The sequence below is a fragment of the Epargyreus clarus genome, unplaced genomic scaffold, assembly GCF_041222505.1.
Source record: "Epargyreus clarus isolate Ecla_fem2 unplaced genomic scaffold, WU_Ecla_fem_2.2 ptg000019l, whole genome shotgun sequence".
Classification (NCBI taxonomy): Eukaryota; Metazoa; Arthropoda; class Insecta; order Lepidoptera; family Hesperiidae; genus Epargyreus; species Epargyreus clarus.
The window spans coordinates 12,940,383-12,962,090 of NW_027332227.1; the positions used below are offsets into that span (position 1 = coordinate 12,940,383).

The window sequence follows — 21,708 nt, forward strand, 5'->3', positions numbered from 1 at the left end:
TGTTAACCACTCGACGGGAATTCGAAATTCCCAGACGATTTTTTGGTGGGAATTTCGCAGAACGTAGTATTCCAGCGAATGTGTTCGTTCGTCTGACGGAATCACGAGTGCAAAACAAACAGACCTTTAGATCGACGATATTTTTAGGGTTCCTTATTTTGTTTGTTGTGCTAACCCGTAGTTTCGTGGATTAATTAATTACTAAGACTAAGGCTTCGTTTTTATGAGCACGGCTGTGCTCTGCCTCTATTTAGGTGACCTACCTGAAGTTGGTACTTAATTAAATTAGAAGTTTTATCATTAGTGTCTTTCTTTGATTATAGAACATTTTGTACTATTAACTAAATACTTGTAAACAAGTATAAATGTAGTGATAGTTGAGGTTTGTATTATGAAATTGAAATAACGTGAGCAATCAAGGAGTTTACGTGACGATGAGTGATCACTGCAGCCCATTGACATCTGTTATTAACTCCAAATAGAATCAATGAGTGTGTTACTCATGGGTACTAATGAGTGTGAGTCCTCATGGGTACTACATGTAGGTGGTCGAAATGCAGTGGATGTATAAATGGTCTTTTGGCATAGAAAAAATATTTTATACTAGTTTTTGCCCGCGGCTTCGCCCGCGTTTAAAAGAATAAATAATAAAATGGTTGCCTGTAAAGTCGGTTTTACGGGCGAAGATTTTACGTGACAACGTCTTTTTCTCACCACACGTGTGAACTTGTATTGTGACGCTTTCTTGTTTTTCCAACGCCAAGAACGTTCGAGAAAGACAAAGACAGAGACACAAGCATGCGCCGATTCAATGCGCCTAATTCTCTAGTGCTGCGCGCGCGGCAGACCGATCATAGTTGAGTGGGAGAGAGACGCAAGGCATTCGGCGGGCCTCTCTCTCGTTCGGTGACTCATCGTAACGTTACCGGGCGTTACACTTTTTCATAAGTGACTCCCAGCCGCAACCTAATTTAAGACGTTGTCACGTCAAAATAATATGACATACTAACATACATCAGACTGAAAATTCTTACCTTCATTGGAACGACACTGGCGCCATCTGGCGAAAATTGGTCGTACCAACTCTGAAACCTTCGTGGGCTCATGGACACCAACTTTGCTAAAGATCATCACTTGATCAAATGCATAGTTTACGTTATCCTTATTTAATCGTTAATCGACTTTTTGGTCCAAAAGATCGATCCTCCGATTAATCGATCTTAGATCGCCATCCTTAGTTCCCGTGGGATTTCCGGGATAAAAACTATCCTATGTCCTTTCTCGGGTCTCAGACTATCTTTGTACAAAATTTCATTAAAATCAGACCAATGATTTAGGCGTGAAGAAAAGACAACCAGACAGGCAGACAGACAGACAGAGTTACTTTCAGATTTATAATATTAGTAATATTTTATATTACATATATTAGATACATTTAAAGATTTGATCAAATAAAAGAAAGATATCATATTCACTCAAATATGTACAAGATATTGAAAGTCCCTAAATTCAGCCAAAGTAAATAAACCTTAACTGCCTGGGTATTAAAGTATGCTGTACACTTGTTCACATTTCCGAACCTCCATTCAATTTTAAAGGCGAAGTTGCAGGACAAAAATTTCATTCATTTGTACTATATTTTTATTTTGCGTTATAATAGATGACTTATTATTATTACATAAGTACATAGTCTTCCATTTAAATAAACCGGTAGTTCAAAAATGTATCTGTTAAACGCTGCATGAAGAATCAGTGAAATCAATATGTATTTAAATATAAAGAAACAAGCTATATATGCTCCAGAATCCTATAAAAACTTATAACCACAAAAGTAAACATTAAACTCCAATTATACTAAATCTTACGAATGACCGTTATAAAGCAAGTCGTCATAACTCATAACTTAAATTCTCGCACGCAAAGTTTAATAACATCTTTTGTCAATTTATGTGCTTGCAACGGAACGTGATATCACACAAAAAAATGTCATTTCATTATGTCACAATACGTCAAGTTGTCAACGTGATCCTGAGAGATGTAAACATATTGATTTGTTGTGCCTATTTTTATCACAATTTATTGACTGGCGGCAAAACTGCCAGTGTAAAATGGATCAGGAGACGGCTAAAAAGCTCCTCGTGGAGGGAGGAACGTTCGTGTTCCTCGGAGTGCCCCAAGAGACGCAATTTGGTATTGATATGCAATGCTGGAATACCGACGAGGATTTTCGTGGAATAAAAATGATACCGCCCGGTCTTCATTACATACACTACTCCGCAGTGAGTAAAGGCACCGGTGATATAGCTCCCAGGTAATTCAGTTACATTTTTATTAATATATTCTATGTTTTTCCCGCTATAACTATCAGAAATGTGACATGATCAGAACTATATGACGGACAGTTGATAAATTTTAATATGTATTCAAAATGATTTTTTTACAATTTTGCATGAAAACCATTAAATAATCTGCATGTTTCATTTATTTTTTCTTTACTTCCTTAATCTCTTTTTATTAATTTTATCTAAAAACTTTCTATCCAGCCCACTGCTAGGCATCGGCTTATATATCTACATAACTTTATACAAATTATATTTAGGGAGGTTATTGATTATTTTTCTAATTACCAAAGGTTATACTCATCTCATGAACATCTGACCTTTAAAGTCTATTTATAATACCTTTGTAATGTGCCCTTTACTTTACTCTTAATGTTCGGTAATACTTATACATATGTTGAACATGTATCATAGCAAGAATATGTATCAAGTAATGATCATATTAGCCATCATGACACAGTTGTTCATTGGTCTCATTTTGCTCATGTATTTGTAATTATTGAAATTGAATTAAACAAGTAAGTAATTCAGCTGATGATATATTGTCACACTCAACCATAGACCTGGATATTTAATCCTCATCCTCATAAAGATCCAATTCTAATTAATTGGATCTATCGGATATCTTGGAGACCCTTCACAGATGCCACCCTGCGAACGATGATGTAATGTGTAATGTCTCCATAAACCACATCCTTCAAAGTAAACACAACAGCTTTAGTTTTACCAACAATATTTCATTTACTTTCTATTATATAATTTATTTACTATTTTTAAATATCAGTATGCTATGAATTAGATAAACAATGCTAAGCATAAATTTCTTGAAGATGTTTATACAAAAATAATCTTGTTAATTTTGAAACAGATCCGGAATAATGCATTATTTCCAAAAAAAGGAATTTCTTGTTAAAATGTGGGATAAAGATAAGGATGACATGAGCAGAGAGGAAGTTAGTGAAGAGAGCATTCAGCGGCTCAAAGACAACTTGTATAACCTGGACAGGCACCTGGGACCTTATCCATATGAAATATGGTTAAAGTGGAAGCTTCTCACCTCACAAATCACAGGTACAGTAATAGGACTCAGTTAATTATATACTTACAATGGAATCTTCAGGTAGGTATATAATGGCACTTTATATAGGTGTGCAACAAAAATAACAGTAAATTCATAATTTAGAGATTCATGTCTGTCAGGATATGGACAGACCCAGATATGGACAGACCAGTGATAATTGCAGTGCCAAAATGAATATCTCTGAAACTTTTGGTCTGCAATCCATCACTGATATATTAAAAGTATAGATAAATAATCAGTGACAATTTATTCCTCCTGTTTAGTATATTATAGTTGTTTGAAAGTATAGATTTTAATTAATCATTTATAACATTACAGCTGAATTAGCAGCAAAATTATCTCCCGAAAGTGGCATAATCAGAGCTTCAGTGGAACTCTTGTCAACGTCAGATAAAGACAGGCCTCGGGGTGTTAAGTCTCCAGAGGGCTCGATGGATCAGGAGTCTGCAGACGATATTAATACTGAGAACAGTAATGAAGCTGGACAAAGTACAGCAAAGAGGGCAAAGCGAGCAACAGCACAAGAGAGAGAGGATGCAATGTTGCCAGACTTGAAGCCGGCACCAGGTAATTTGAAACTAGAATTCTGATTTAATTAGTAGAACTTAAATTTATTAACTTGCATACCCTTTCACAGTGTAGTTTTAAGTAAGAATTGTTATATGTATTTTGTAATGTGATTTCATATAAAAATATTTTTGTATGCTACATTCTTTAAAGGAACAAAAGTTTTTTTGATGTCGTAGAAACAGGCAAATTTTGATGACACACATATTTTGATGACACAACTTGTTTTCAATCACATGAGCATAGAATAAGATAATTTCTATTCACTATTCACAAAGCAATATGTGTAATCTACAATTACACATTCATAGCTTCATTACGTTATAGCAGCTGCTAGATAATGCGCGATGGCCAAAATTGGTATTATATTGAGTGTAAGAAATTTATAGATAGTGATTTTTTGCTTTTTTTCAGGCACAGCATTGAGGTTCACAGAGATACCACGGGATAAGTATCCGCCAGGCTCTACGCCAGAAGAAATCACGAAACATTACCTGGATCAATCTTACACTCTAGAACTTATGATAGAACAACAGGAAGAGTAAGTTTCCAAAAATTACCTTTAATGTGACAGTGTGTGATGTAGTGTATGTGGGTAATTTTCTCGATCGCATAAGTCAGTACCGTCACAGGGTGAGTGCCAGCAGTGAGTCAGTCTGTGTGCGATCGTGGTCCGAGCAGACGCGGTGGTGCGTTAGCGCGCCAAATAGTATTGCTATCAATATCGACACGATGCGTAAAACGACATATCTATTACATATAGTTATATAGCTTTAATAATATTATAATACATACAACAAAGTTTGCGAGTGCTCGAATACAATTCAATTCAATTCAGGTTCTTTTGAAAATCCACTTCTTAGTTACAGTTGCATAAGTGGATTATTATTTTGATAACATCCCAATGTGTTGCATCATTTCTATATTCAGGTTATAATCTACTCCACTTTTGTATAAATGTATATATTTTTTACTTTCTTCATTATCTTAATTTATTTAATAAATCCTATTACAGGCCTCTGCACATCATAGGCGAGTTGCAGTTCTCGTATTTGTGCTTCCTGATAGGACATTCCCTGGACGCTTTCGAGCATTGGAAGGAATTAGTGATCCTGCTGTGCTCTTGCGACGACGCCATCCATAAGTATAGAAGTTTATTCTTCCACTTCATCAGAACTATTGAGATCCAAATAGAGGAAATGCCGGAGGATTTCTTAGCTGATATTGTGATGAATAAAAATCTAGTGTACAAGAAACTCAGGGAATTTTTCCGTACAGCTTATATGAGCAAAGTTGATGGAAGATTATTAACAATGATTGAGAGGTTCAAGGAGAATTTGACAGAGAAGCTTCAGTGGGATTTCACTGGATTGGATGCAGATGAGGAAGATGAACGACCAGTTGTAGTGAGATTGGACGATGATGCAGAGTAATTTATAAGATAAATAATGCTGGTGGTAGATTTGTTAAATGACCTTTCCGTCATTGAAAGACATACACTCAAATGACCGATAAAAAAGCAACAAACATTCTTCCACGCTATGTCAATAGGGAATAGCATGATGGAGTTTAGAGATAATAAGGTTAAGGAGAAGAATAGGTTAATATTCTATCCAAATGTACAATAATTACTTCATTTTCATTTTGAATGTTCCGCAGCAAGTATAATTTCTCATTCTGAATTTATTATAACCTGTCAAAAAGTGTTTCTTGTTGACTGATATGAAGATTTCCGAAGTAATCATTTTTGCATGTACAGTAAGCGCCATCTATACAGTTTTTGTTACAAAACAAGTTTATTTAGACTGAATTGATGCAAATATGAAAATAATATTTCATAAAGCAAAGAGATATAATTTCGCCCTAGAATGCGTAACACATTTTAGTCTAATTAAATAATCCAATTTAATCTGTTAAAAAGTGTCATGCAATGATGATTGAATCTGTAGCTGCTTTTGTAAATTTACCACAATAACTTGATAGACTGTTAATAAATGCAATAACACATGATATTATGGCCAATATTTTTATTTTTTGTTAACAACTTGATATTAATAACACTAATGTAGGTATTAAATATTATTTTTTATTTAGAATAAGACACTTTTTAAAATTGAATTCATTTTTATCTATAACTTTCGCGTAAAATGTGAGGTACCTAATGTGTATTTTCTTAAATATCTATTTTAATAAAATTTGCATTTTGTAGGTATTGTAGTTTTATCTGTATATTTGTAGGGATTTTTCTTATACTTTTTCATTATATTTATAGCTAGGGTAGACTACCTCGTATGCGTATCGGAGTCAGTAGGAGTAACGTTAAAAGAATTTAAGTATCCTCTGATTTCGTCAGTCGCCCGTTGCTTTATAAGTACAAACACATGATCAATTTTGACTGTATCTGGTCTCGTCAAATATTTGGCCCATTGAAACACAGACCAACTCACAGGTCTGTGATCATGCTCTTATAGTATAGTTTTCGTAATTCGAAAATGAATTATCAGTTCAGTTTTACGAGAGATTAAAGAAAAATACTGCATCTGCTACGTATTTTGTTAATATGAATTTACAAAGCAACCGCGCGCCGATTATCAAGAATTTAGGATATATTGATACCTGCCTGTCTTCATCGTCCCATTTTTCTTGCTAATTAAAATGTTTGTTAGAACAATTTAGAGAATCTTGAAAGTATTTTAACATTTTAGTATTTTAAAATAATAGTTTAATAGATTTTACCACTTTTTGGGTTTGGCAATTATTGGTTCTATACTGAAACAAAAGATTTATTATTAAGTTATATAGCAAACTTCAACTTTATAGTTATAGATTTACTAATATTTCAAGAAGTTTAGAAAAGACATTTTAGGTTTTAGGTACATAATACATAAATTGTACAAAATAAAGAACTTGTTTCACTGTGTTACCACAAGAATTGTAAGAAATCATAAATGTAATGTATCATAGTAAGAAAAAGCTACATTAATTTTGTGTTGTTTTATGTTAATACGAGGGTACGTTTTTAAGTTCGCGGAATGAGGGACAAGGAGCGAAAATAAAATGTCAAAATTATTTTTCTTTTTCTACATATTCTCCTGCAAGACGAATGCATTTTTCAGATCTTTGTATTAACTTATTTAAACCCTCATAAAATTTTTTTTTTCCTTGTCGGAAAAATACGAGGAAATTGCGTCCTTTACTTCTTCGTCTGTAGAAAATTTCTTTCCACGAAGCTCTTTTTTCATTTTTGGAAAGAGATAATAATCGCTGGGAGCCAGGTCTGGACTATAGGGTGGGTGATTTAAAATATCAAAGCCCACCTTATGCAGGGCAGCCAGTGCAATACGGCTCTTGTGTACGGGCGCATTGTCGTGCAACAGCAGGACACCTCTGGATAATTTTCCTCGTCTTTTTTCTTTGATGGCTTCTTTTAACCGCTCCAAGATTGTTGCGTAATATTCTCCGGTTATAGAGACACCTTTATCTTTGTAATCTATTAACAAAATTCCTTCTGCATCCCAAAAGACTGTCGCCATGAGTTTGCCGGCCGATTGTGACACCTTAAACTTTTTAGGAGGTGCTGTACCCTTTTTATGCCACTGCATGGAGTCTTGTTTAGACTCAGGTTCATAATGGTGAACCCAAGTTTCATCTCCAGTAACAATTCGATTCAGTACAATATCCTTATCTTCTCCACAGAAGTTCAAAAACGCACGGGAACATTCAACGCGCTGTTGTTTCTGAGGCGGCGTGAGCATTCTCGGCACCCACCGCGCGCTGACCTTAGTCATGCCAAGATGGTCATGCAGAATTTTAAAAATGGTTGTATCCGATACTCCAACCATTTCTGCAAGCTGTTTCTTCTTTAGCCGAGCATCTTCCAGTACTAATTTTTCGACTTCCGCTATCGTTTCCGGAATGGTCACCTCAACAGACCGTCCTGGTCGTGGGTCGTCTTCAAGTGAATCCCTGCCTTGCTTAAAAAGGTTGTTCCACTTGTAAACCATCGTTTTTCCAGGGCAAGAGTCCCCGTTAACCGATGACATCTCTTCAATTATGATTTGCACAGACTTTCCTTGCTTGGTAAGGAACTTTAAAACGGCGCGATGCTCGATTTTCTCCATACTTCCAATTTTCTTCCGGATTGAGTTGTTTAATTGTCGATAGTTTTAAAACTAATGATGCAATTGTGATAAAACTTTATATTTATACTATTTATGAGTCACTTAACACGTACCGCCCTTAACGAGCCCGCTATCCCCCCTCCAACCCTGCCATTCCGCGGACTTAAAAACGCACCCTCGTATTACAAGCTCTTATATCATTGTCCTTAAGATTGATTACAAAATTTAAGACTGTAACTGAAAACGAGGATTCAAGAATGAATTACTTTTTATGCACAATGTTCTTTATGTGGCATTTAGTTTAAGTCTTCCTAATTTAAATATAAAGAATAAAATTTATGTTACATAAGAAGTCTACTAAAACGAGTTATCGCTCCAATGTTCATGGAATCATACAAGTCTGCTTTATTCAACATACAAACTAAAATGGTTCATAGCTTATCTATTCGCGGTAGAACAAGTTTAATTGTTGTAAGACGTAGAATAAAATTTTATTGTGATCCCCACCATTTTGGTGTAAGCTATATTTCTTGATATTTTTCTGTATTTTTATAGTGTATCCATTTAATAAATTTTTCGTATGTGATAGTAATATTTTATTATAATTTACATGTGTGATCACTTACAAAATCATATTACTTAATTGCAAATGTCCAAACAGTTACAAAAAATAAACACATATAAATCACAATACACTTTATTTCTTCTTTTTAATTACTTTGTTTAATGTTTTCTTATTTGCTTTCTTCTCAAACTTCGGTTTTTTAGTACCTTTTATCGCCTCTTCTGAAATAAAAAAAAAATCATAATTAGTAAAAGCATAACACTCAGTAAATTCTACAAGATTTTTTTATATGTAGGGACAATAAGTTTTTTTTTTTTATATAATCAATACTGATACGTATTTTATCATTACCAAGCTAGATTGACTAAGATTGAATTATATAAAATATGCTTCCCCCTCAGACACATACAATTCAAATTCACTAGGTTATTCCCTCTCTTTAACATTGGTTAACTTACTTGGGTTTATTTTCTTTATTGGTTGGGTTGCAGGTTTGTTAGCATTTGGTTTCTGACCCTGTTTCTTAGACTGAGTCACTGATACAATTTGAGGTTTGGGACCCTTTGCCTTCTTGGGTGGTGTTGGTGGCTCATCTTCAGCGCTGAAATATATAATTATTTAGATGATTACTATATTATTACGATAAAGGATTATTCAGGTTTTTTGAAAACTCATTATTTATACTAGCTCGTAAAACTCCTTGTAACTTAACTGGATCGCCACTACACCTGTTTTTACCTCAAAACGAGAGTTAAGTATTGCTGTTTTTTGGTTTGATGAGACAGACAAACTACTTTTTCAGAGGCAGTGGTCCATAATTAGTACATTCATTTTTGACATTACTATTAAAAATCAGATCTACATGCTACTTTAAAATACATTAACATTCTATTTGTATGTATAAATGGGATATATTAACAACAACAATATGAGATATTTTCGTACAAACCTTTCATCTTCCTCACTAGTAATATCTTCATCTAAATCTTCATCAGTTTCATCACTCTCATCATTTGATTGTACATCAGAGTCTTGTTCAATAGCTTTTTCATATTCATCAGAATCAAAATCAACTGAACTATCACTTTCATCACCAGAATCCTTTTGTATCTGTATAAAATCTTCTGGTGGTTTAACCCCTGCATCTTTAAACTTTTGTTGTTTTTGTTCTTGAATCTTACTTACTTTAGCATTATCTTTTGTCACCTTATCTAAGTCTTTCGTCTGTTTAGTTACATTTTTGTCAACTTTAGCAACTTTTTCAGTACCTGTATTAGATGCTTTTAAGTTACTTTTTTCGTTTGACTGGTTTGTTTCTTTTGATTTCTGTTGTGTCTTAGATTTTTTGTTAGCAGGAATTTCCATTTGCTTTGGAAGTTTTGATTCCTCATCCTTAACTTCAATCTCAGTTGACTTTTTTTTCTTGTTCTTCTTAGATTTCTTTTCATCCTGTGCTATTTCTTCTGCTTTCACTTTGTTTGGTTTTTTCTCCTTCTTAATCAAGTCTGTTTCAGTTTTAACATCTTCTTCTTTTTTAACTTCAACTAGATTAAGTAAAGGCTCTGGGATGTCGACTGGTGTGAAAAAGTCGTAATCTACATCAAGTTCACGTAGCTTCCGTTTTGTTTTATTTAAACTGTAAAATATCAACATGAAAATTATTATACTCTTTATTTATTTAATAATGATCACAGACAGATAAAAATATTACAATGATATTTACTTTGACAGTAATCTTCTGGCATTCTTCAGTTCTTCATTTTCATCTTTCACCGCATTGTGAGCCTAAAAAATATCAGAATTTTAATAACTTTATATTAAATTTTGAGGAAATACTACTCATTTAGTATGTATAAATAACAAATTTAATTTCACTGTTTCTAAAGCTATGTGATCACAGGTTGACCATTACCTTTTTCATCTTCTGTCTTAAGTCATTTCCAGGATTTTTCTGAGCATTCCAGTGTTTCCTTTTAGCTAAACGTTTTTGCTTCTCTAGAGGCACTACAGCAGCTACAAAGAAAATTTAACATTTTATTACACAATTATTTATTTCATTGTGAGGAGACAACATGTAAAAATCTTTTGCAGAAATTAGTTTATTTTACATGATGAAACTAATTGAAAAATAAAACAATAGATTATTATACTTGTACATTACAAATTCCTTAAAGACGGTATTAAAAATTGAGACATCTTTTTTCCTAAAGCTCGTTGAATACAAGCTATAAACCTAAACAAAAGCTAGCTTTTCAGTTGTAAATATTGCAGTTCCATGGAATAAAGTAAATTATTGTTGGTACCTTTTATTAACCTCTTTCCCATGAGGTAATTATTCATAGTCTCGGCCACGATTTCTGCCACATTCGGGTCTCTAAATTCCACGAATGCATGCCCTTTAGACATGCCAGTATGCTTGGACCGTATAACCCTTGCATTGGTAACAACACCAAACTGCTTGAAGTATTCTGTCATTTGATGCTGTAAATAATAAACAGTATATTTTAAAAAGTTGCATTATTTTTCGATAAGTTATTGTTTACATAATCTCAATGAAACTTCATTAAAATAATTTTACAAATAATATTTCATTTTGATCAGCGAAAAGTTTTTAAGTTGCTAAAATTAACTTTTTAATTGAGTACCACAAGCTTCCTACCTCTTTTAGCGAAAAACCAATTTTTATTAGTGACTTTGAATAGTCACATACGTATAAATAACATATTAGTAATTTGACATTCATTATATTTTGTTAAATGTAATAAATAACTATAGGACAGGTAAACTACCTGGCGGAAAGTAGTGATCATTGTTTATTAACATTTACAATACCACAGGGCAGGTCAAAATCTGACTTTATTCAACAGTATTTTTTTGCACGCTGTTAAAAAGCCTCACATGTTAATTTAATTAAGCTTAGTATAAAAATACAAACCTCATAGAATCCATGGGGAATATGTGACAAATACACCAATCCTCGTTTCTTTTGTCTTGGCTTCCTGACTTTCCCAATTTTAACATTCCTTTCTTTCTTTTTTAAAATTCCTGATGGATCCTTACCCTACAAATCAATGCCAAATACAAATTAAGAGTGCAACAACTGTAACAAAACTTACATATATCTAGTAGTTTTTCATGTAAAAGAGCTTATGGGACAAGTTTAAGGGACATTGCATTTGACCAGGTAAAGACACTATAGCCAGCATTATTTATGAAATACTACATACACCTTACATGTAACATAAATAACATGCGACATAACCTAAAACTAGGGTATTAATGCTGTAATATGCATTACCTTTAACAGCTTTTTGATGCCTTTTATAGATTTAACAAATTGCTTTTGTTTAGTTGCATCTAACGCTACGTTTTCTTCCATTGTTGAACAGAATTTAATTTATATTAAAAATAAAGAACACACGCATTAACTTACGCGAAGCCGAAAACCTATACTTATCAATGTCAAAATCAAAATGTCAAAAACTTCTAATGTCAAATTCAGTTTTTTGTTGACGTTAGAATGTAACGGAAATGCACGAATTTTCGCTCAACAAAAAAATGAAATATAGATATTTTAAAACGGATTAATTTTTTGACTTGAACTGGCGCGATAGATTTAACAATTTAATTAAAGTGTTAAATATGGAAAAATAATATCCTCATTATAATATCCGCCATAACCGGTTTCATTATCCGATAACCGGTATTCATTCCTAAATGTGTAAAAGTTGCGTATTCTGCTAAGTTATGTATATGTAGGATCTGGAGCCAAGGAAGGTATGTCAGGATTAGGAAGTCCCATATTGCAGGGATTAAATAGCCATAAATAATAATCAAAAGGTTTATTTACACACTAATCTTACAGGATAGGACAACACTCAATATAATAACAGGTGTACAAATAGTAAAACAAAGTTAAAATAGTTACGAACAGAATCTTAATTCTACGTTAATATAATGGCAACACTACCACCTGAATAATGACGAACAGAACCTTAGTTCTACGTTCGTATAGTGGCAACACAGCCACCCGAATAGTGACGAACAGAGTCTTAGCTCTATGTTCGTATAGTGGTTACACAACCACCCGAATAGTGACGAACAGAGCCTTAGCTCTATGTTCGTATAGTGGCTTCACAGCCACCCGAATAGTGACGAACAGAGCCTTAGCTCTATGTTCGTATAGTGGTTACACAACCACCCGAATGGAGACGAACAGAGCCTCAGCTCTATGTGTTCGTATAGTGGCCACACGTCCACCCAAATAGCGTATCGCCTTGTTCAGGCAATACAGCTAAAGCATAGGGTATCGCGCTAGCGATTCCGCTTATGCAATATACAGTGCTAGACTGTACCAGGTAAACCAACAGTTCTGTTGGGAGCAGAGCTCTTTCATGAGTCTTATCCGAAGATAGACTGCCTGCATCAGCCAGGATGAGCTCTTATATAGGGGTAGACCACGCCCCTAATTCCCGCCAAACAGCTCTGTTCAATGGCGTTCGTCAAGTGTTTACTCGATACAGTTCCAAATTTGAATTATTAAGATTAAATCAAATATTCGTTCAGAAATTATCGTAAAGTTAATACAGTGTTCTTTATTTAAAAACTATAATCTAATTACAATGTTTTGAACAGAAACCCATTTAATATCGAATTATATTCTCAACTGCCTGCGACATATATATTAAGCCTTCTCATATATTCATACTTTTATTCATTTAAATGTTAGACATATTCAATATTGTTCATATGAAATACAGAATCTATTATTCGATGACCGGTTTTATTATTCACCATCCGATATTTGTTATCCGTATCCGGGTTTATCAATCCAAATCCGGTATTAGCATTCAGTAACACTATCGGGCCGACATGTGAACTGGCGGACAGAAATAATATTATATTTGAAAATCAAAGAAAAATTCTAGAAAACTTTCGATCTGGCAATCCAAGACGTCACATTGACGTCGTCAAATTTTAAATTAGCTATTTTGTCATCGTCACTGTCAATTAATTTGAAAGAGGTACACCTCGTCCTCATCCCCTTTTACTGCCGCCTCCCTCATCTTGTATCCCTAATAGAATAATATATCACAGGTGCGATGCAATATCGATTGTCGACACTTGAGTAACAGAGTACGTTGTAAATTATGGCGGGCATTACACTGAATCAATACATACAGAGCGTACAACGCATGTTCAGATCCGGTCAAGGTGAGGGTCTAGCTCGTCTTCTGTCTTTGAAGGATGAGCATACGAGCAAGAACCTTGTGTCCAATGACACCGCGGCGCTCATCGAGACCAATTTCGCGGAGTTTGTGTCGTATATGAACTGTTCAACACCTCTAGATGAGATTGTTGCTTATCACCTCGCTTGTGTTAAGGTTTGTGTTTAGATCATTTTTTTAATTATTCCTTACGGCTTGTGGAAGGTAATCTCGACCAGTACGCATCTTTTTAAATGAAAATGGCTGAGCGCTCCTAATTTGAATTGCGAAAAAAGTGGTCTTTTGATTTTAAAAAAATCTTCAAATTGATGTGATGTATTTTTAATAGGTGTAAAAAATGTCTAGAAAATATTGCATTATATCACCTCTTGAACTTTTTATAAGGAAATATTTAACATAGCATTCTATTTGATGTGTAAAACATTTGATATTGATCATTATACCATTTTTTTGAGCTATTGCAATTTCCTTGTTAAGCAAATTGTACATTTATTATGAGGTAAATCTTTTATTAATTTAACTCAATGCTTTTTAAATTTTTGAGAATTATAAGATTCATATTGTGGGGTTCATTTGGAGGCATGCAATTTATGTGATAGTGAGTAGTGAAAGTGGTCCTTATCATAGCTATATTATTATTTGTAAATGAATTGTCTTATTTGTTTGGTTCATTTTGGCTCACTTCTGGGCTCGGAACCGGTCTTCTGAAAGGATGTCTTAGGCCCAGTTATCATATCATTATTTAGTATATTTCACAAATCCAGTATTATATTGTGTGCGAACATCCATTAAAATATTTTTGTATTCAGTAACAATTAAAAATACTTAATTAGAGAATCCAGTCTTTCTCAAATTTAAGTTATGAACATGTCATTTCTATTTTTAGTAATAGCATAGATGCTCCTGCATTTCAAAAACATTTATGAATAATTTCATACTATTAAATATTATCTCAAAGTGAAATGGACATTAATCAAGAATATTTATATTTTTTAGAAATACAATTGTATTCATTTTATTAACCAACTTCCTACAGGAAAGTAAACATTAAATATTCTAAGAAGGCAATGAATATTTTTTTTGTAATACTCTAATAATATTAAACATTTTATATGTTTACAATTTTTTTTAATTATCTTTATTGTTCAAATTATATGAGTGTATTTTGTTAGCTCTTATAGGAAGTCGAAATAAAAGAAATTTTGTAGAAACTGTAACTTTGGGAGTAACACAGGTTGTAATAATAATAATAATAGGAGAATCCTAATAGGAAGAAATTGCTGTTTTAGCTATAAGTTTGCCTTTTGTGTCATACAAAATAGGATGTTTTTATTTTGTGTTCTACATTTGGGTACAATAAAGAATATATTATTATTCTCCTGTATTCTAATAATTATGGTTCATTAAAATGAAATAGTGGATATGATAATTTTGCCTCGAGATTAATTATGTCCTGTATGTGATCAATATGTTATTAATCTTTTATTGTACAATACAACAAAGATAGACTATTTTATAGGTAAAGTGTTTGTTAACAAAGGTTTATCTTTGAATAGACGACTTATAAAATATACGCGCCAGACAGCGTCATCGATTTACTGCCACTAACGGCGCTCTTCGCCGTATTTAGCACACCCACAGTCCTGTATTTAGATACATGTCTGTGAGCCCAACATTACTTATTTCTTGTTACAGCAAAATTGGTATGAAATAAACTGGGTAAAATTTACGACTTCGAATGCGTCTAGCGTCGAAGTTAAGAGAACGAGAAATAGGTACTAACTTTTTAAGAACTTGATCTTGCATGCAAATAACAGAAATTCGAATAACTTTGATTTATGTATAGAAAGTCGTCATTTCTCCCAGCTGCTTAAACTAAATCAGCAATACCTATCATTTAGATCATAATATAGTGATAATCGAAAAATTCCAACCTAATATTGAGAGAAATTGTAGTCTATAATCGAAGTAGTGTCCTGCGTACCTACTCCGGGTAAACCCAAGGGATTTGCCCACTCAAACCTCCCTTACGTGAATCGTTACGGAAATCCCAAAGGAGTGCCCTCAGGGGTTCCCGTAAATTCTCTATTACTTGCCATTTGTGTTACGACTCGACTAAGTTTCATTAAATAAGAAGGTTCTCAGTGTCTTCCGTAAAGGATATTTTACTAGAAAGGTATCTTATTAAAATATATTACTCAAACTTTTCGTGTGATCATTGTATCGTGATTAAGACACGAGTATACCCTGTTGTATAACGAAAGTCCCTTTTCTATCGTGAAAATCGGTTCAGAATTTTACAATATTGCAGACGGAAATGTAGATAACAATTTTACTTATTTTTAAATCACTCAGTCTAAAAGTAACAAGACGAAAATTAAAGTTATATTTTTTTGTTGGTTTTCAGGCGTTAATTTCGAACAAGTATTCAGAGGCTTTCGCGAATCAGACTTCATGTGTGGCTGCGGTGGTACGTCTGCTGCAGGCTCAAAAAGAGGAGAACTGGAGTCTCCCACTCTTGTACACAGTGTGCCGTGACTTGAGGCTAGTCGCGCAAAAAGTTGAAGCTAATACTCGTAAGTATAAACTGTGGAGTGACTGAGACTCTTTTTAACACGCTTTTATTAGCTTGGGTTGTATGTATGTATGTATGTATGTATGTATGTACGTAACAGTAACGGAATCATTGAACCCGATTTCTATCCACTTTAAACGTTCAGTTTAATTCAAAATTTTGAACAATTATAAAAAACCGATGACAATACACGATTTTAATAATTTTGTACCATTGTCCTTATCAACATCCTCAGGATTAACGATTTTCGAGGCGAGAGAAAGCGCCTTAAGGAAAGTTCAGGCAAAGTTACTAAATTGATTTTTAGTTTTGAAAAATAATAATATTATGTCCCACAGCTGGGCACATATTTCTGTAGGTTCTTTCAACGAGCTCAAATATGGTCCCCATATATGGCTGATTTGCAGCGCATTGATTTGGATTCCTGGTTGGATTCCTGGTCTGCATCTGGGTTCTTACTTACTTGCCTTGCCTTCTGCTTACTTGCTTTCTGTATACGGGCCTCATAGGGAATCTTAGTATCTGAATATGTAAATACTTAAATGTAGTTCTAGTTTTCAAAACTATTTTAAATTTTATTTCAGCTCAAAGTAACGGTAAGATCCTAGAGAAAGCGGCAGAAAGTCTTCTAATTTGCTTCAGGGTGTGCGCGGCGGACAACCGAACCGCCGAAGATGACACGAAACGTCACGGGATGCTGCCCCTCGTAAACCAGCTCCTTAAAGTATATTTTCGCATCAACAAACTCCACTTGTGCAAGCCACTCATCAGGGCAATAGAATCATCGCCATTGAAAAACATGTATTCCCTAGCGCAGCAGATTACATACAAATTCTTTAACGGCAAGAAGGCGATGTTTGATTCCGACTACACATCGGCCAATCATTACTTGTCGTTCGCATTCGAGAAATGTCACCAAGACTGCATCAAAAACAAAAGACTGATTTTAATTTACCTGATACCCGTGAAGATGTTGTTAGGTTACATGCCAAAGAAGAGCCTTTTAGAGAAATATGACCTAATGCTCTTTTGGGATTTGGTCACGTCGGTTAAAAGTGGTAGCGTTAAAGGCATAGACAAAGTCATGGAGGAACACGAGAGTTTTCTCATTAAAGCAGGCATTTTCTTAGTAGTGGAGAAGTTGAAGACGATTGCTCACAGGAATCTCTTCAGACGGGTGTACTTGTTGGAGAATACTCATCAGATCGAGATAGCGAGCTTCGAAGCCGCTTTGCAGATTATGGGCGAGGAAGACGTCGATGAAGCAGAAACGCAGTGCTACGTCGCCAGTTTGATCTACGAAGGAAAGATCAAAGGCTACATCTCGTACCAACACAAGAAACTTGTAGTTAGCAAACAGAATGCATTTCCCCCGCTCAATAGTTTGTAAATGTAATTAAAGTAAGATTTTTACTAAATAGGTTGTTATTAAGCGATCATCTATTTGTCGCTAACACATCTATTACAAGGATTTTCGGTACTACTAATATTAATTGTTAACTATGTTTACCTACTATCAATTATGAAGCAATCTTCCATTATTCAATAAGAAATGGCGCCATAAGCGTGTTTCGAATCTCGCATGTTAGCGACTGAATTATACTTTAAAGTATTAGGTGAACGCAGCGTATTCGCAGCGTTAACGTTAACTAAAGATTTTTAATAAACTTAGAAGCAACAACGGTCCAACCTTGATGTTGTTTAAATATTAGTCTTACCCTTGCATTTAGTAGTTCCTTGGAATATTAGGATTTAATCATACCGGCAGACTACTAATAGATGGTAGTGAGAATAGGCCCGTATAAATTTGGTGTCAAAAAGAATTTGGAGTCAATTTACATATCCTTTTATACGTAAATCGGAGATAGGGTAGGTATTGATCCAATTTTATACTAGACGTAATTTTATATGTCAAATCTATGTTAATTAAAAGTGGCCGTAAATAAAACACTAATGACATTTAACTTTTTTATTAAATCCACAATATATTTCAAAGAATAATAATATAAATATAATAAATTTTGCTGATCACTAATGCAGCATTTACCAACAATGCCGAATTACATATTCGAGTCTTAAAGATAAAATATATTTGTGGTTCTAACGAGAGATGTCTCTAGTCTATCTATACACTTAATTATGTTCCATTAGAAAATATGTCATATTTTATGAAGTTATAAGGATAAAGGGAAAATAGTGATGTGCAATTTTTTAACCGAATTCATTATACAATTAAGATGTTTTTTTTTGGAATTTCTATAAATTGAATTTACCATAATTATTATTATTTACTGTAGGTGATATGTCATTTTTCATAGATGTTTGATATGCAATTACTAATGTTTTATCGATTGTTGAAATGTTTTATCGATTTAGATAAATGAGGATGAATAAAAAATTGCACATCTTGCTACAAGTTTTGGTAGAAAAATATGAAGAAGAATTTGACTAGCTATACATACGTACGAATTGTAACGTTATATATTTAAATTTCTCTTATTTCTAACACTTATACTATAGAAGAATGTGAAAATAAGATATTTAATGAATCTGAAATCTAGTACACAGTCAGACAATTTCTACTATTAAATATTAAAATGAGTTAGGAATAATTTGAAGTAGAACAATTAGTTACCGATTAGGTACTGGATTGTATGCACTTTAAACTACGAATTTTGATATAATCCGTAAGCTTATCTTTCGCAGAAGTTTAATGCGTATCTAACTATCTATAGAATTAGATATTATATTATCTAATGTGTTAGATTGTATAACACATAGCAAAATATCGGTCATACGAATTTAAAATAATCGATTGCCCATTTGCGTCAAAATTGTGTTCGAATTGACTGGTTGTGTCAAAACTGACTGTGTGATTGCGACAAAATTGACTGCACTATTATGTTCCTACCACATCTTGCGCGACCAATTACGGCATTGCGATTGATGCAATTCTACCTTTTGTTTTCAATGTGCACAGTGACTAAAACCAAGTCATGTGCTATCTGAGTCTTAAATATTGTATTGTTTGTACTATCTTGGTATCAGTATACGATATAGTATTACATAATTTAAAATAAAATGCATATACGAGAAAACAAAGAAATTCGATATTAATTTTCAAAGGTATGATCTGATTTGAAGACATTTACAATTTATATCGTCCTATGTAATGTTGCCGCGGAATACAATTTTTACCTCCAAATTAGGAGTAACTCTTATCCCTCGGGAAAGTGTAACAGTGTAAAGTGTAGATTACAAAAAAATAGTTGTACATTTTAATCCAGAAAATATGATGTTCATTATCAGGTACCTAATTTTTATATTAAATTTTTTTTTATATAATTTACTCCGTTTACATAGGTATAATTCAAGCATCAACATTTAATTTCTGTAATGTTGCCAAAGCATAAATTTGAAGAGTATATAGGTACAAACTTTTTAGCGAAACTTAAAAATAAATCATACGCACATACATAACTAAGTACATTTAGATGAAACAAAGGTACTAAATGATTTTAATGAATGTCAGTGTCAATAAGCTGGAATTACAATAAATCGAATGGAGCTTTTTTTTATTTTGCTAACATAATTTCTATTACAATGACTACAATAAAATTACAGTTGACTAGAATATATTTGTAAAGAAGCAGGTTACTAAACTAATAGAAAATATCTACGAGTTAGAGTGCGGTCATAATTATATACGTAGATAATGTAAGAAATTATATTACTGACAAAAGCTAAAAATTTCATGATCATTTCGTCCTACTTTCTGCTTGAACCATGTCATGTCAATTCATCCAAGGTTATGTTAAGCCTTTTTTAGAACATTTTAAGATTTTTTTTTTATTTTAAAGAAAATCATTACATTCAATTAATTTAAAATCTCAGATACTTTACCGTAAAATCCTTCAATTTTTTATTTTTCAGTCGTGAAAAATCAATAATGACCAAGTGGCACTGCAGAAAGTGGGCAAAGTGATCGTTCCTAATATACTATTTTTAGCACAAAACGTTTTAAGTGTACGAGATACCTTACTTTATATCTTTTTACTATTTTGAAGCTCAGAAACAGTCTATAAAATTCGTCACGATTAATCTTTACATTTTCGACTTCTCAATTTTTTGATCTACTTCATGATATTATGTATATAAACAATAAGATCTTTTGATTTGATTGATTAGTAGAAACTTAGTTACAACCAAAAATATTGTGTAAGTGACGTAACGTAAGTAAAATAAAATATATTGAGTACGAAAAACTCAAATCAATGAGCCTCCAATATCTTAAGTCTACTAGAGATTTCCTTTGGCTGACTATATCCGTCCTTGCGTAAGAATTTTACAGACCGTCCCTATTGCGAACTGAGAGTAACCTACGAAAGCAAAAGCGTATGTTCTAAGTTAATTACTGATGGCACAAGGAAGGGGGTTTTGGGTAATACTGCTTAGTTTCTCTCCGGGAACGCCATCTTGTGGAGGGGCGGGCCTTTGAGGAGTTCGTCCTTGTACGCCGCGAGGATCGCTCGAGACATGCTCGGCTCCGCTGAACTCGCTTCCAGGAACTGACGCATGATTCTGAAAAAATGGGGGAATGATTAATGGAGAGAAGATTAAATGTGATTTCGAAGGTTGTAATTACTTGGCGCTACACCTATTTCTACCATATACCATAAGATACTTATAACATAAGTGATGAGCGTTGCAGTGGTCATATTCGACTGTTATATTAAGTTAGTATGTTGACAAGAATAAGCGATTGAGAGTATTGGCTGCCAGAGGCGACCATCTTAATTGTCAGGAATGACAACATATTTGTGATAGGCTTCAAATAGTTTGCCTTTTCTGCAATGTTAATTACTAATGTACACCAGTGACCATTTACTATGATGTTGATTGTTGACCGATTAGCTTCAATCTTTAAATAAAACTAAATAACTACTTACCGGTTTGCCGGGTTGATGCTAACACCGTCTCGGCCTTGCAGTAGCTCGGGATGATCGCCAATGGTGTCCGTCAGCGCCGCAATCATGACGTCTGAAACCATGATACGAGTAATAAAATAAATGTTCCTCTGATCCTTGAAATACTTCATGCTTATATGTGGTTATTTAAGTCTATACCACTGTCATTCAAGATTCATGTAAGATTCGTTATTGACTTTAATTAAAGCAATAGTGTGCAATAAGAGATTGTCGAATGTTGGGTTAAAAAAAATCCTGCTATATC

At 33.6% G+C, this 21,708-nt stretch overlaps 4 protein-coding genes across 4 annotated transcripts in view; 2 read left to right on the forward strand and 2 right to left on the reverse strand.

Moving 5' to 3' along the window:
• The first annotated feature begins 1,996 nt into the window (after positions 1-1,996).
• Positions 1,997-5,690, forward strand: LOC140750164 (protein AAR2 homolog). Its single transcript, XM_073083558.1, has 5 exons — positions 1,997-2,311; positions 3,208-3,410; positions 3,739-3,987; positions 4,402-4,528; positions 5,003-5,690. Exons 1-5 carry the CDS (start codon positions 2,109-2,111, stop codon positions 5,418-5,420), a joined length of 1,200 nt encoding a protein of 399 aa, XP_072939659.1. The 5' UTR covers positions 1,997-2,108; the 3' UTR covers positions 5,421-5,690.
• Positions 5,691-8,789: 3,099 nt separating this feature from the next.
• Nopp34 (nucleolar phosphoprotein) lies at positions 8,790-12,137 on the reverse strand. Its single transcript, XM_073083434.1, has 8 exons — positions 11,972-12,137; positions 11,609-11,734; positions 10,977-11,154; positions 10,586-10,686; positions 10,397-10,458; positions 9,623-10,309; positions 9,132-9,274; positions 8,790-8,894 (listed from the first exon to the last, which is right to left on the reverse strand). Exons 1-8 carry the CDS (start codon positions 12,050-12,052, stop codon positions 8,806-8,808), a joined length of 1,467 nt encoding a protein of 488 aa, XP_072939535.1. The 5' UTR covers positions 12,053-12,137; the 3' UTR covers positions 8,790-8,805.
• A 1,528-nt stretch (positions 12,138-13,665) lies between these two features.
• On the forward strand, positions 13,666-18,435 carry PCID2 (PCI domain-containing protein 2). The gene is made up of 3 exons (XM_073084010.1): positions 13,666-14,057; positions 16,309-16,477; positions 17,061-18,435. Exons 1-3 carry the CDS (start codon positions 13,824-13,826, stop codon positions 17,864-17,866), a joined length of 1,209 nt encoding a protein of 402 aa, XP_072940111.1. The 5' UTR covers positions 13,666-13,823; the 3' UTR covers positions 17,867-18,435.
• The window catches only part of LOC140750470 (uncharacterized), a 100,221-nt gene continuing 96,943 nt past the window's right edge, over positions 18,431-21,708 (reverse strand). Inside the window, exons 13-14 of the mRNA XM_073084009.1 lie at positions 21,426-21,516; positions 18,431-21,057 (exon numbers count right to left, since the gene is read on the reverse strand). Of these exons, the coding sequence (XP_072940110.1) occupies positions 20,928-21,057; positions 21,426-21,516 (221 nt within the window). The 3' untranslated portion in view covers positions 18,431-20,927. The remainder of the gene's footprint in view (positions 21,058-21,425; positions 21,517-21,708) is intronic.

What these genes read in the sequence shown, in the direction of transcription:
- LOC140750164 (XM_073083558.1), top strand. Translation starts at nt 2,109, where the DNA reads ATGGATCAGGAGACGGCTAAAAAGCTCCTCGTGGAGGGAGGAACGTTC. An exon ending in ACCGGTGATATAGCTCCCAG is followed by an intron (nt 2,312 to 3,207) that starts GTAATTCAGTTA and finishes ATTTTGAAACAG; the next exon opens with ATCCGGAATAATGCATTATT. An exon ending in TCTCACCTCACAAATCACAG is followed by an intron (nt 3,411 to 3,738) that starts GTACAGTAATAG and finishes ATAACATTACAG; the next exon opens with CTGAATTAGCAGCAAAATTA.
- Nopp34 (XM_073083434.1), bottom strand. Translation starts at nt 12,052, where the DNA reads ATGGAAGAAAACGTAGCGTTAGATGCAACTAAACAAAAGCAATTTGTT. An exon ending in GCATCAAAAAGCTGTTAAAG is followed by an intron (nt 11,735 to 11,971) that starts GTAATGCATATT and finishes ATTGATTTGTAG; the next exon opens with GGTAAGGATCCATCAGGAAT. An exon ending in ACTAGTGAGGAAGATGAAAG is followed by an intron (nt 9,275 to 9,622) that starts GTTTGTACGAAA and finishes TATATATTTCAG; the next exon opens with CGCTGAAGATGAGCCACCAA.
- PCID2 (XM_073084010.1), top strand. Translation starts at nt 13,824, where the DNA reads ATGGCGGGCATTACACTGAATCAATACATACAGAGCGTACAACGCATG. An exon ending in ATCACCTCGCTTGTGTTAAG is followed by an intron (nt 14,058 to 16,308) that starts GTTTGTGTTTAG and finishes GTTGGTTTTCAG; the next exon opens with GCGTTAATTTCGAACAAGTA. An exon ending in AAAAGTTGAAGCTAATACTC is followed by an intron (nt 16,478 to 17,060) that starts GTAAGTATAAAC and finishes ATTTTATTTCAG; the next exon opens with CTCAAAGTAACGGTAAGATC.